Below are 13,855 nucleotides of genomic sequence, written 5' to 3' on the forward strand. Positions count from 1 at the left end.
TTTATTTAGTAAATGAGAAAAAGGCTGATCTGTCGAATCGCTTCCTTTAAAGCAGCTTCAGGACACTTTAAAACTAGCAGACAGTTCATTGAATGTTGTAAATTCCACTGCAGGATTTAATCTAAGTTACTGTATTCTTCAAGTGTGAGAAACTTACTTTGAGTATATTGTTTTACTAGATTCAAAAGAAACTGGACCCAACTATCAAATAATAATCTGGTAATTTTTGTCTTCCTTCTGAGATATTTCAAATGCTACAGTTCCTTTTCATGGATCTTAAAGGAAGAAGTGTCAGGTCTTTTGTTTTGTTTTGTTTTGTTTTGTTTTGTTTTTTCCAGGAAGTTTATGCTGTGCAATTGTTTCTCAACTTTGTAGGAAGCTTCTACTTCAGTGATACTTGAATTCAAGTGCAATTTATCCACAGCGCAGTTTAATCTGCTAAGCCAGGTTTAGCATGAAATGGCAAATGAAAGGCAAAAATTTTCTTCAAATATTGTGCTTATTTGTGTTTCTTTGCTCTTTCCCTTGCCTCATTAATAGTCATTCTTTTACTTTTCATAGTTGACAGCAGTGAAAACAGTCTAAATTTCACCTTTGGGTGGCTCACAGAGTAATTTATATGAGCTGCACTGCTTGCTGTCCTTACTGATGCTTGGGATTTCTTTCACAACCGTAGGTTCATGCTAAACTCCTTGTCCATAATTTCTGGAGATTTTACTTCTCAGTCAGGTGGAATATCTATTCAAGCTAGGCACACAGATGTATGAGGGGATGCTCCGAAAGTGATGCCTCCTATTTTATTATATTAGCTCGTAATTTCAGACACGGATGTTGGTTTTAAGGCAGTAAAGGTTGAGCCTTACTGCCAATATTCTGTTATATTTTGTTGCTGTGTGACAGATGGCAGTAGAGGGTCAGTCTGACAATTTGATATCTGACATGGAAGTTCATATGAAGCAAAGGTGCATAATTGAATTCCTCCATGTGAAAATAATTGCACCACTGGCATACATGAATGCTTGTTGAATGTTTGTGGAGACCAGCTAATGGATGCAAGCAGAATGAGGCAGTGGGTGGTACTTTTCAGCAGTGGCAACAATGATGTGAAAGAAATACCATATTCCAGATAGTCATGCAGATTTTTGCAACCATGCCATGCTTTTGTTTACTGTGGCAAAAATGCATGGCTAATGATGGTGACTATGCTGAAAAATACAGATTTGTAGCTGAAAATTTGCTCTATCAAATAATATTATTCTGCTCTTTGAACTTGTTATAGTTTCCATGGAAATAAATAAGAGGCATTACTTTTGGAGCAACCTATGTAATTAAAACTTCCAGTTCTTCTACTTACTTTATCTTGTGTCCACAACTTTGTTGGGCTATTTCTGGATCTCTCCAAGGCTATCAACACACTCAGAGCACGTTAGGGACATAACCTCTAAACAGTGTTAAAAAAATATTAGGGAATGAATTTGGGATTAATGTTTATCAAGTCCCATAGATGCTATAACTATATTACACAATCTTTATTAAATATAATTTATGCATTTACGTACCTTGAAAAAGAATTTAAATGAAAATATGAAGTCAAAATTCCAGTTGCATCCTAGTCCGAAGTTATTTCATTTAATTGCATCAGTTGTGGAATCTTCCTTTTACATATTTCTAGGCATACAGACACCAGGATTCTGCTAATGATACTAATAATACTCAAATGTTGTACATGTATCATCAGCTGATCAGTGTTAAAGGGAACACAGAATGATGTGGGTGTTGCTGTAGCTGAATTCATGGGAACAGCTTCTAGGGGAAGGTGACAATGTTATAAGCAAAATCTAGTTGAGTTTTCAGCACTCACTGGGAGAAACTAGTTTTTGATGGTAAAAATGAGAATTCTACGGAATATGAATTTTTAGCTGAAGTACATCTTGGTATTTTCTCAATATCTTGTTTTGAAATGCATTCACTGTTTTATTTTAAAGTTTTAACTTCTTTTAGTTACAGTTTGTCTATTAAAATAGGAGTTGGAAAAACAGACTGTAGTAACATTAGCTCAGTACCATTCATTTTCAGGAATAAGGATATAATCCCTACTCCACGAGGTAATAGATTAGTTGATAATTCACTGATTGGAAATTCAAGGAATAAAGAATAGCCAGTAGTAAAGACTTTTGAAAAGTTAAATGCCACAATTTTTACACATGGAATATTAGCTTTTTTTTTTTTTTTTTCTTTTTTAAACTAAGGCAAAATTTGAGGGATTTTATTATAAAGAGGGAAAACTGTGAAAGCCACAGAATTTGTTTCTGTGGAGTGTTATGTAGTGATTGATTGCAAGACCCAAATGATAAAGTGAACTAGCATAGGTTAGCCAACATCACTGAGTGCTGTTTGCTTTTATGTGTGATTGCTGTTTTTTTAATCCCATTCTCAAGATATCTTCTAAAATGGCTTAGTTTTCAAATCTCTTCTACAGACCCTTAGGAAAACATGCATTCGTTCTCACTGTGGTGGGAATGCTGACGTAGGCAGGCTGCTCTCATTTTTCCCACAATGTTTTCTCTTCTGATCAGTTCATGGATGTCATACAACTGTAAGGATCTTTTTCTGCTACCACCATAGTGATGAGCTGTGCTTCTCATGCTATCTGTGTAGATGCAGCCAGGAAAAAGAGACGTTTCAAAAATGGGGCCCTAAAATTACTTCAAAAGGTAACTTGTAAATGTTTGACTAGGGCAAATACTTAAAGAGGAGACTTTGAGGATGAGTTAACCTGATCTAAGACCTCTGCATAGTCATGGGGAAGATTCTTCTGCTGTACTTTAGAAAGTTGGAATGTTTTATGGCTGAAATTCTTGCTAGGGATATCTTGAGGTAAGGGCCCCAAAGTGATCTCCCACTTTGTCAGCTCCGTTCTCTTCCTGTTGTGGGCCACATTTTCATATAATATTCTTCAGTAATTTAAAAAAGAGTTGACTTAAAACTAATTATTCTTTTGGCTTACTTCTCTTTCCATCCTTCAACATATCTGCTAGTGCACTGACTACTTCTAAAGACAAATGTTGGGATCTTAAGTGCATATTTTTAGATATAGAACTAAACCACAAAGGAGTATATTTCCAGCATTTTTCTATTTCTTTTCATTCTTGCCCTGAACTCTTTTGCAAAGAACGCCTTCTTTCCCTAAGCAGATATTTCAAAGAGAAGATAGTCCAAGAAAGGAAATGAATGTGGAACACTGGCTTCATACGAGGCTAAATATGAATTAAATATTCCGCCTGGATAAAATCTGAAAATCAATGTTTTTGTTTTGTTTTTCAAAAAGATGGGTTTTGGGTTCTGACAGGCTGTGTCCCATGCATTACATGCATGCCGTGGGGGTTCTAATAGCAAGGAAAGCAAGAAGTTTGTTTCAAAATTACCAGCTAGCAACTGTTGGTGAACTTCTTTCCAGTTCTCATACACTGTTTTCCTTTTTTCATTGCAGTTTTCCACTTGTCCCACAAAGTCACTCGGGTGGTTCCAGAGAGTGCTCTACTGATTGTTCTTGGTGTCCTCCTTGGTGGCATTGTATGGGCAGCAGATCACATTGCCTCTTTTACCCTTACACCGGAGGTGTTTTTTTTCTATCTGCTGCCTCCCATTGTTCTGGATGCTGGATATTTTATGCCAAATAGGTTATTCTTTGGAAATCTTGGTTCCATCCTTTTGTATGCTGTCATTGGGACCGTATGGAATGCAGCCACAACTGGTTTATCTCTCTATGGTGTCTATCGGACAGGAATAATGGGTAAGTTTGATCTGTTAAAAGGTACAATTATGAAAGTTAGTGGATGCCAGCTGTTAGAACAGGGTATACATTGCAATTTAACAGCACTTGTCAGCAGAAAAGTCAGATTTTAACTGGAGCAACTTGTAATTATATTTAACTCATCTCTGAATTAAGATCAAAAGCGACTTGTATCTGTGCCTCTTATATTTCCATGCTCTAAATGTCTGCGTACATTCTCAGGATCAAGCTGAGGATTCATCCTGCTTGTGGTCACCTGGACAAAAAAAAATACATTCTGAAGGGTTTGTTTCTTCCTACTGTGGTAGAAAACTTAAAAGTTAACATTGAAAGGAAATGTCTCTCTTCCGTCAGGTCTAATATCAAGGAAGCAATGTTTGCTGAGTGGGTATGTATTCATGACATCTGTATTTTGCATTCTGATGCTAAAAATTTTGTGTAAAGACTTACAGAGCCAAGTAGCACATGTAAGACGGATTTTGTCTTAACTTTACTATGGTATGCAAGGGCATGGATATGCTAGAAGAGACATGGAACAATGACTCTCTTCAAGCAGATGTGACATGCATAAAAGCCGTGTACTGCCACCTGGACGGCAATAATTAGCACTAATTGTGCTTTGCATGTGTGTTTAGGAGTCCTCTTTATTCTTTTTTTGTTATCTGCACTGGCGCTCAAACGGCCTTCAGAATTCCCTTAGGTCGGTGAGTTCCAGAAGATAGTTAAAGAGCACTGTTGAGTGCTATTGAGAGTGGTATAAATATAATGCTGCTTTACCTGTGCACTTTGCCCCTCTGTTCTCTGCAACCTGTGCTGAGATCCTGGATGGAGTGAGAGGCCCTGAGATGCCAAGGTGTGTATTGTGTTGTAGAATAGGCTCAACAACCAGTCATGAGTCTGCTCTCTGAAAAAAGTAGTGCCAACACACTCAGGGTAATTTATCACTGACTTCTTTTTCAGTCCAGCTATAAGAATGCCTCAGATATTAGAGTTTGCAGATGTTTCAGAGAAAAATATTTTGTCTTGGAAGAAAGAAGATATTAGCAGATTATTATAGAAGATAAGGTAGTAGAATTTCACTCCACTTTCTAGTCTCTAATACTAACCAAGCACCCAGTACAGGGAGTATGAGAATCTGAAGCTAGCTTCTTTGAGCACTCCATTGTGATACCTATTACACTCATTTTAAAGGAAACCTGTAGCTGAATTTCTTGTCTTTATATGAAAATCCATGTATGGAAGAACTTGACTACAAATTTGTTCGTAGAGAAATTCATCTTTCTGTGGTTACCGTAAGTATTTGTATCAACATACATGACAGAGATACCTTACATTTTAGATACTTAACTGACTTTGAGATAAATCATGTTTTGTAAGTCACAAGAAGTTACTAAGATGACTACAGGCACTGCTGACAACTGTGAGTAGGTAAGATGTTCTTTCAGCCTCTGGGCACAATATTTTGTACTGAGTCCCATACTTGTTAAATACAGGCTTTGGTGAATAGAAACGTTAACAATGGGAAATGGAAAAGACTTTTTATGTAAATATAGCATCTATATGTATTGTAAAGATAAGCATCAACATTAAACAGACAGTGTAGTATTAAATACTGGCATAAGTTTCCACACAGTATTGCTTGATACTGCAACAGATTGGACAAGACTTTGTTTCTTTTAACATTCAAACTGTTTTTTCTTTTGGTAATTTTATGTAGCAATTTAAAAAATACTGTCAACCTATATTTATTAACATCCTTCTTCGGAAAATAGAATGAATGATAATTACTAATTATAAAAAAATTATAAAAATCATGGAGAGAAAAGCACTGACCTCTGTATGACATGCAAAATGTTTTCTTGAATGTGTTATTTGAAGTGAAAAGCCCATTTACCTCCTTGCTCTCATCCAAATCCTTACACAGTTCTGGATTAATTGTACAAGCTGTGTTTGATAGCTGCATATTTTGTTTCATTGTTATGCGATTATGTATTGCTTCATCACTATGCAGATCTTTCAGTGATAGAACCAAAACTATACTAGAACAAGTATAATATTAGTTCTAACAGTTCTCGTACTAGAACTCGTTTTGATATTGAAGCTCTGAACTTAGAGTTAGACAGAGAATCATTCCACACTGCAGGCCACAGATAAAGCTCTATAAGCTAATTGTTCACTAAGGCAGACTATTGACTGACGTGCCTCACAAATTTCAATGTTTAGAAAGAGTGTAGTTGCTAACTGTCACAACCTGTTTTAGCAACAAGACATACTATAACCTACTAGAGCTCTAATTTGAGTCACGGAGTAGGGCAGAGAAGTCTGTCCCTAATTTAAACTGTGTCATTCTCTGTCAAAACTAGATGAGACTTCAAATTATCTACATGACGCATACTACTAATCCACTAAATTCACTGTGTTGACCTCCAAGATGTCATCAAGATCTGAGCACCAGACTTTGTGAGAAGCCTTGGTGTTTTTACTTGTTTGCTGAAGACGGAGAAGTGCTGAGCTACTCAGTTTTTTGGAGAGTTCATAGTACCTTCTTGCTGAGTTTCTAAAACGTATTTTTGGTTCTACTCTACTCTTTCTATAATTGGAATGAATAGTGCTTAAAATAATATAATTAGTATGTAGGAATGTGTATCCACTAATGTACAGATGTATAGAAAAAAATTTCTTTCAACTTTACCGTGGAATCATCCTGTAATCATTTACTTCACACTGATCATCAGTGTGGAACTGCTTCATATGGAAGCAGTTAATCCAGGTTGAATTACATAGATTTCCTACATAAATAAAAATTCTAGAAGCACTTTGTTTCCATTTGGTGTTCTCATAGGTATAATATATTTATAATTATACCTATATTTATAATATATCTATAGTTTACAGAATGGAAAGACAAGGTGATAATAACAGAGAAATCTTTCCTTAGAAGTGAAATAATTTCAGCACCTTACCTTTTAACCAGCAGCCATGGGAAGAAGAATCTAATGAATCTTCTGGCTGATTGCAATGAATTCTTCACAACCTGCTGTTAAACCAACACAGGCCTAAGTGCTACAGCACTGTCTAATTGTGGTTGTGCTTAACACTTGGACATCTTTTTCCCTGTACAAGTCGCTGTGGCAATATGTTGAGTATGTGTGAGTCTTGATTTGGGCCCAGCAAACTTACCTTGCTCAAGTGTTACTGCTGACAGTTAGTGACTCCAGACTCCAGTGACCTGGAGGAACCAATGATCTTGTATCCCTTTGAAATATCTATTTGTCTAACTAAAAGTCTGGTCTAGCAACCCCATGCCTCTTGACATTAAGTTGTAGGAATTATGGATGTGTCCTAACTTTTCCATAAATATTTGCTTACTAGCTTTGCACCTCTTCAAAGAATGTACCAATGATTATAATTGGTAACATATTAAAAACGATAAGAAATCCCAGTGAGCCAAGTTATTTTAAAGGCTTATTGTACCCTGATATCTGGTAATTACTGTTATTGAGCTTGTCTTTCTTTAAGCTTGGCAGAGATGGACATCATTATATGGAATCATTACTTAGATTTAAGTTCAAGGTTGTTCTCAAAACTTTTGGCACAGTCTCCATCTCACTGACTTGACCTTCCTCTCACATGAAAAGTGGAAAGATTCACTCCTCATTCACTGTCCCATATGTCCAAAAGTGAACAAATCTATCACGTGGGTTTGTTATGTTTTGTTTTGCTTTTTAAATAGTAGTTATATATATATATATTTTAATGCAAATTGTGAGCTTCACTTTTCAGGGCCTTACCAAGACCCCTGAGAGAATATGTTTTTCTCCAGCTTCCTCAGATCATTGGCTTTTATTGCATTTTTGTTGTCTGTGCCTTCCCATTTAAGTGTCCTTCTCTTGAGTAAATATGCCTACGTATTTTGTAACAAATATTTGGAATATAGTTTCTCTCTCAGTTACTTTTTAAACGCTAAACACTCTAGATTTAAAAAAGTGTTCTGCTAAGGGAGTGGCCATGTTGCAATAGAAGTGCCTTACAAGCAATATTGGTCCCTTGGGTAGAGCTATTGTCCAGTTATTTTCTGACTTTTTCTTCTAAATAACTTATTCATGTCAATTTCTCCCTCACTTATATAAATCATGCCTGATACAACTGTCTATTAATTTTTGTCCTGGACCTCTGCACTGTGTTCTCATGAATGAATTCTGAACATATTCCTTCTTTGTTCTTCCTCATATGATCTTTTTCTCCTCTTGATGAACCTTGTTTTCTCTTCCATCCACTAATGAGCACAGAGGGATTTTTCCTGTTCTCTACTCTTGCAAAAATCTGTTCCTCAGATAAAAAGGACTGGGATCCCACTCTTGGTTGCATGAAGAAGGTAAATTTTGCAAGATCTTTAGGAAATTAGCAGAGCCATCTTTGTAGCTTTCCCTTTGCTGTTACTTTTAAAATGATAGCGCATGCCTCATTCTGTTTGCACACATTTCTGTTTCCATAGGTGAGCAAAGTAAACTTAATAAGTAATACAAGATAAAAACTAATGCAATAAATAAGTGCTGTATTCCTTCGTCACTAGAATCCTGTAGTTCCTAAACCTTTGAAACCATTGAAAAAAAAAAAAAAAAAAAAAAAACAAAACAATAGCAACAACAAAAAACAATGAACAACAGCAACAAAACACCATTATTCAAAATTCTCATGAGCTACAACACAAGCACATTGAAGTTGTAACTTTTAGTCCTTTACCTGTTTCTAGAGCCCACCTGCAATGTAATACTGGCCTCGTGGAACATAATTTGGGAACAACTGTCTCAACTACATCTGTCAAAACACATCTACTGGTACAGAAATGCTGTATAACTGCACAGAGTGTGGTTAAGCCCCCACTGTAGTCATTCTTAGTGAGCAAGAGGCAAATTTGACCTCTTGTAGTATTTTAGAACATTTACTTCAGGGGTGCTGGAATATTACTTCAGCCATCTTGTCTGTTGTCAACTAAGCTGAGACATTTTACTTCAGATGAACGACACAACACGTAACTACAAAGGCAGTTTATATCTGGAAAAACTTAATCTCATGTGCCTTGCCATAAGAATAAGGTACTGCTTCCAGAGTCTGAGTTAGATGGTATGATTTTGGATCTAATAAATCTCATAGGACACAAAGTGACATCATGAGGGACATGTTAAATAGCTTATATGCCATGCTTTCCAGTTAAATCTTAGAATCTCTGTTTTCAAGGATTTTGTTTTGTCTGTGATATGACAGTCTGACATTACTACAGACAACGCAAAGATGAATCTGCTTATAGTTTTTGTACTTTGTTTTGAAGGCCACCTGGACAGTGGGTTGCTGGACTTCCTCCTGTTTGGCAGCTTGATTGCTGCTGTGGATCCTGTTGCTGTGCTGGCAGTATTTGAAGAAGTCCATGTCAACGAAGTTCTATTCATCATTGTTTTTGGAGAATCACTTCTGAATGATGCTGTCACTGTGGTAAGTAAACTATATATCCCAAGGTCACTCTAACTCTCAAGTGGCTTTTTGTTGTTTGTTTGTTTGTTGTTTGTTTGTTTTTCTTTTCTGAACGCACTCTCATAAATGAAATACTTTATGTTGGAGGGATTTCTAGAACCAAATATTAAACTTCTTATAAACTCCTGTATCAACATCACTGATTTTCACAAGGAATCAAGTTTTTGCCACTGCATAATGAATAAAAATACTCCACAAGCAAACTTGATTACTTGTTGAAAAGAACAGGAGAGAACAGTAAGCATAACCAAGAAAAAGCATAGCTTATGAAAAAGTTTAAAACAAGCAAGGTTGTCTACCTTGAATAAGAAAACAATGGAGGGCAGAAGAAAGTGAAAGATATGGCATTCTTTAAATGTAAGTATGTAAAAGAGTGTTGCTACGGAAGAAAATAGGGGTAAGAAATGGTAAATATGGTAAGAATTAATGAGTTTAGCTGAAACAACAAAAGCTGAGAAAGCCACAGTAAAGTACTCTTCCATCACTAGAGGTCTTTAAAAACAGGTTAGACAAGTACCTATCATAATACAAGAATAATACTCATACAAACAGTGATCTCCTAAGTTGGGTAATAGATGATTTCTTTACTTTCAGTGTTATCAATTTTTGAAAAGCCTTAGTGCAAAAATTACAGTTAATTCTCTTTTATGTTTACGTATGTTAAACATGTTTCAATCCAGTAACTTATTAATATCTTATTAATAATTCTTGTTGTATTCATACTACCTTATTTATCTAATGCAAGCAGTAAAAAAATCTTCTGCCAAAAGCTTGGATTTTAGAGTGAGAAGTGTCTTATAATACTCACATACATCTAATTGTTCATAAAGAATCATATTTATATAAGAAATGGAAAAACATTTTAAACTGATTTATTTGGCTCTTCCCATCCCACTGCATCTTTTTTGCAAAATTAAAATTCTTCAGAATCTTTTCCCTCCATAAAAAATTTCCCTCATTCATAAGTAGTTTCAGAATTCGTAATGTTGCGGCCCATAATGAGATTATTGTAGTAGGTTTCACTCAGGGGCAAGTACTAAGCCAGTTTACTTTTCTTTTCAGGTGTTGTACAATGTGTTTGAATCTTTTGTTGCAATAGGACCAGAGAATGTGACTGGTACTGAATGTGTCAAAGGCATAGGTGGGTAGAATTGAATTCTGTAACATACCACTGGTGTACATATGCCGACTCTTAAATAAAATTTTATTATTGTGCTGTCAGAAACTGTTCTTTTTCAGCATTTTCCCTGGTCGTATTCCTACACTGCTACAGAATATAAGGAGAGAATAAACTTGCAAGAATTCTTCAAAAAAATAAGTGAAAATTCATGAACATGTGGGAAATTTCTCAGACTCTTCTGTTCAACTTTGTTTGAGAATTGATAGATGTAGATTTCAGTTGCTAAGATCGCCAACCTTGATTTTTGTAGTACTTGATGGAAATCAGTGTCAAGCAGCAATATTTGCAAAAAAATTTAGTCACTCTTTCCCATTCCAAGCTTGATAAGATACTAAATTATCCTATGAATCAATGCATTAGCAGTGACTTTGACATATTCCATAACAGTAGGGGAAAAATAATTGTTCAAACTAAGTTAGTGGGTTTTGAGTAAGCCTAAAATAATAATGCTCAACAGAAAGTAAGTTTGTTGGTTTTTGTTTGTTCATTTTGTTTTGTTTTGTTTTCCTATGGGATGTTGTTCCTATACCAAGTACTTGCAAGAATTCTTCTTGTTGTATTGGTATTTCTGAAACAATTTTTGAAATGCCCTCTAAGGTTTTCTCTGATTCACTGGCCATACAGTAAAAGAAGAATTAGTTCTAGTTTCTACTCTTTAAGATGTGTTTTTTTCTTGTATTTCAGTGTCGTTCTTCGTGGTAAGCCTGGGTGGGACACTTGTTGGCATTTTCTTTGCATTTCTGCTCTCATTGGTCAGCCGTTTCACCAAGCACGTTAGAATCATCGAGCCTGGATTTGTTTTCATTATTTCCTACCTGTCCTACCTCACAGCAGAGATGCTTTCTCTTTCCGCTATCCTTGCGTAAGTCCTTTTCATTGTCTGTGAACGGGGTTGAGAAGACAACATAGTTTCTGTAAACACTGAAAGACCTAAATTACATAAGGCCGCTACAAAATACAACAGTTCTAAAGTTTGTGTTGAATATTTCTATCTTTTCATCATAGATGATTACAGTTTGCAAATGCCATGATTATTTATCCTCAAAAAGCAATGCTAGTTTTCTAGTATTTTTTGTGCAACACGAAGACATTCTTTGCAAAACACAGATTTGGTTCTTTCTACTTTGTGGTTCATAGTCTCCTCTTCAATAATTAACAGTTGTCCATTTTTATTGACACTCTACAGTTTCTAACTGAAGCAATAATTTTCTAAGGCATTCAGTAACACGCATTATGTCCTGCTTTCACTCTCCAGATTGACCTCCTTAGGTTTTACCAAATTTGGTCGGTTTTATCATGAGTCATCTTTTGTAGTCTTTTTTACCTTTCGTGGTTTTTCTTCCTTTGATATCCATTGATTTCTGTCATATCTTTCTTCTCAGTTTTGCTTGACATGCTTGTAGATATTACAATTAGTATATTTAGTACCTGAAAATGTTACTGGAAATAGATAATTAGTTTAAGCTTTAATCTAATGTAAAGAAGAATTAATTTTTTTCATATAAATCAGTATAGTAAGCTGAAAAGGTCTTTTTTGACCAGTGAAATGCTATCATCACATATTTTGGGAATCACCTCAGGAGAAATGTTTGAGAAATGCTTTTTAAGCAGATGAAAAAGCACAATGGCCTCTGAGTGCATTTTTTGTACGTTTGTTTTAGGAATTAATGGTGAGATTGTCACTATGTGACAGACTAATATTAAATGTTACATCAAATATTTTCTGAACAATTGAATATACTTTTTTTCCCCCAGGATAACTTTCTGTGGAATTTGCTGTCAAAAATATGTCAAGGCTAATATATCTGAACAATCTTCTACAACTGTGAGATATACCATGAAAATGTTGGCCAGTGGAGCAGAAACTATCATCTTCATGTTCCTAGGAATTTCAGCTGTAGATCCAAAAATTTGGACTTGGAATACAGCTTTTATACTCTTGACTCTGGTATTCATCTCAGTATATAGAGTCATTGGTAAGGGGATAATCTTCTTTTTGTTGTTGGTATATATTCTTCTGCCCAAACCATACCAAGCCAAGTCAAGCCAGTTCATTCATTTTGGTTGAATTTATGATTGTTGTCATTTAGTAAGGAAGTTTTTTACAGTAAGATTTATCATAAGTGGAAAATATAGTAGGACTTCACGTTTGTGAGGTAATTGCTAGCCCAATAATTAAGTCATTCACCTAGTTCTTCCAGTGGCTAGTTTCTGTGATGAACACACTATTTGCAAAATCTCCCAATGAAATTAACTTTGTTTTTTATATTACAACCCAGAAAAATAAACTTGTGAGTCCTGTCAGCCATCTCTTTTCTTCAGCTCTTTCAATTTGGTAATAAAGAGAGTGTCTTAAGCTAATTTCATGGTTGACTTCAGATTTGAGATGCACAGTGATGTAAGACCGTACAGAATTACACTACAGGTTCTCTGGCTTGAGAAATAATTCTCTGGGCTGGTGAAAAGCTGAGTAAATATGTGTGTGGCAGGTAAGGATTACATACTGTCGATGTACTGGACTTACATAAGTTTGCAAACATTCAAAATGCTGATAACATTTTGCCTAGATGTGTACTTCTACAATTTAATGACTGTTTTGTGAAATAGCAAAAGACCTGAAACAAAACGAGTAACATGCATTTTGATTTCATGCATGTGCTCACACCTTGGAATTTTCTCATTTATTTGAATGTTTGATTTAAATTATGTACCAGCTGAGCCACCTACCTAGCTGGCAGGTGTCCTAAACCCTGCGATCACATTCAGACTGAATGAGCTGAATAAAAGATCTAGTACCATGTCCTCATTTCTAAATAGTCTGTAACCATTTTTAATTTTGCTCCTACTCACTAATTAGGGTGTGTAATGTGCTTAAGCAGGTTTTCATTTTTTAAACTTTATCATTTGCTGTATTCCTAGAATTAATTGTTAACCATCCTGTAATATGAGTGAGCACTAAACAGTAAATATTCAGCAATGACAATATGTATCCAGGGAAGTAATTAAACTTAGACCTTGATAAATTACTAGAAGTCTGATGATATTGGGCCTTTGTCTTCATACGTGATTACAGCTTTCATATCCTCAGAGAATTAGATTGGTGATGTGAATTAATTTTCAAGGTCCCCTTCGTCAGAGGCCTTTCTTAGAGTGATATATATTTTTCTTTCCTTAGTATAACCTCCAAGTTCTCTGAAAAGAGAAGGATTTCTTTTGCTCTGGCAAATGTAATGGTCCTGGCTTGCTGTGGTGGGATGCACATGCTGTGCACTCACAGGAATGCTGAAGCACCTTTCCTTCTGCATGGTGATATTATGATTTCTAGAACTCCAGGTCAAGCATTTCTAGAAGGC

At 35.6% G+C, this 13,855-nt stretch overlaps 1 protein-coding gene across 1 annotated transcript in view; it reads left to right on the plus strand.

The window, feature by feature from the left end:
- The window catches only part of SLC9A3 (solute carrier family 9 member A3), a 58,468-nt gene that overhangs the window by 21,205 nt on the left and 23,408 nt on the right, over window positions 1–13,855 (plus strand). The window contains exons 2-7 of the mRNA XM_042868843.1: window positions 3,491–3,793; window positions 4,612–4,623; window positions 9,123–9,283; window positions 10,385–10,463; window positions 11,187–11,364; window positions 12,258–12,478. Of these exons, the coding sequence (XP_042724777.1) occupies window positions 3,491–3,793; window positions 4,612–4,623; window positions 9,123–9,283; window positions 10,385–10,463; window positions 11,187–11,364; window positions 12,258–12,478 (954 nt within the window). The remainder of the gene's footprint in view (window positions 1–3,490; window positions 3,794–4,611; window positions 4,624–9,122; window positions 9,284–10,384; window positions 10,464–11,186; window positions 11,365–12,257; window positions 12,479–13,855) is intronic.

The sequence above is a fragment of the Lagopus leucura genome, unplaced genomic scaffold (genome assembly GCF_019238085.1).
Source record: "Lagopus leucura isolate 7727_CA_CO unplaced genomic scaffold, USGS_WTPT01 Super-Scaffold_100002, whole genome shotgun sequence".
Classification (NCBI taxonomy): Eukaryota; Metazoa; Chordata; class Aves; order Galliformes; family Phasianidae; genus Lagopus; species Lagopus leucura.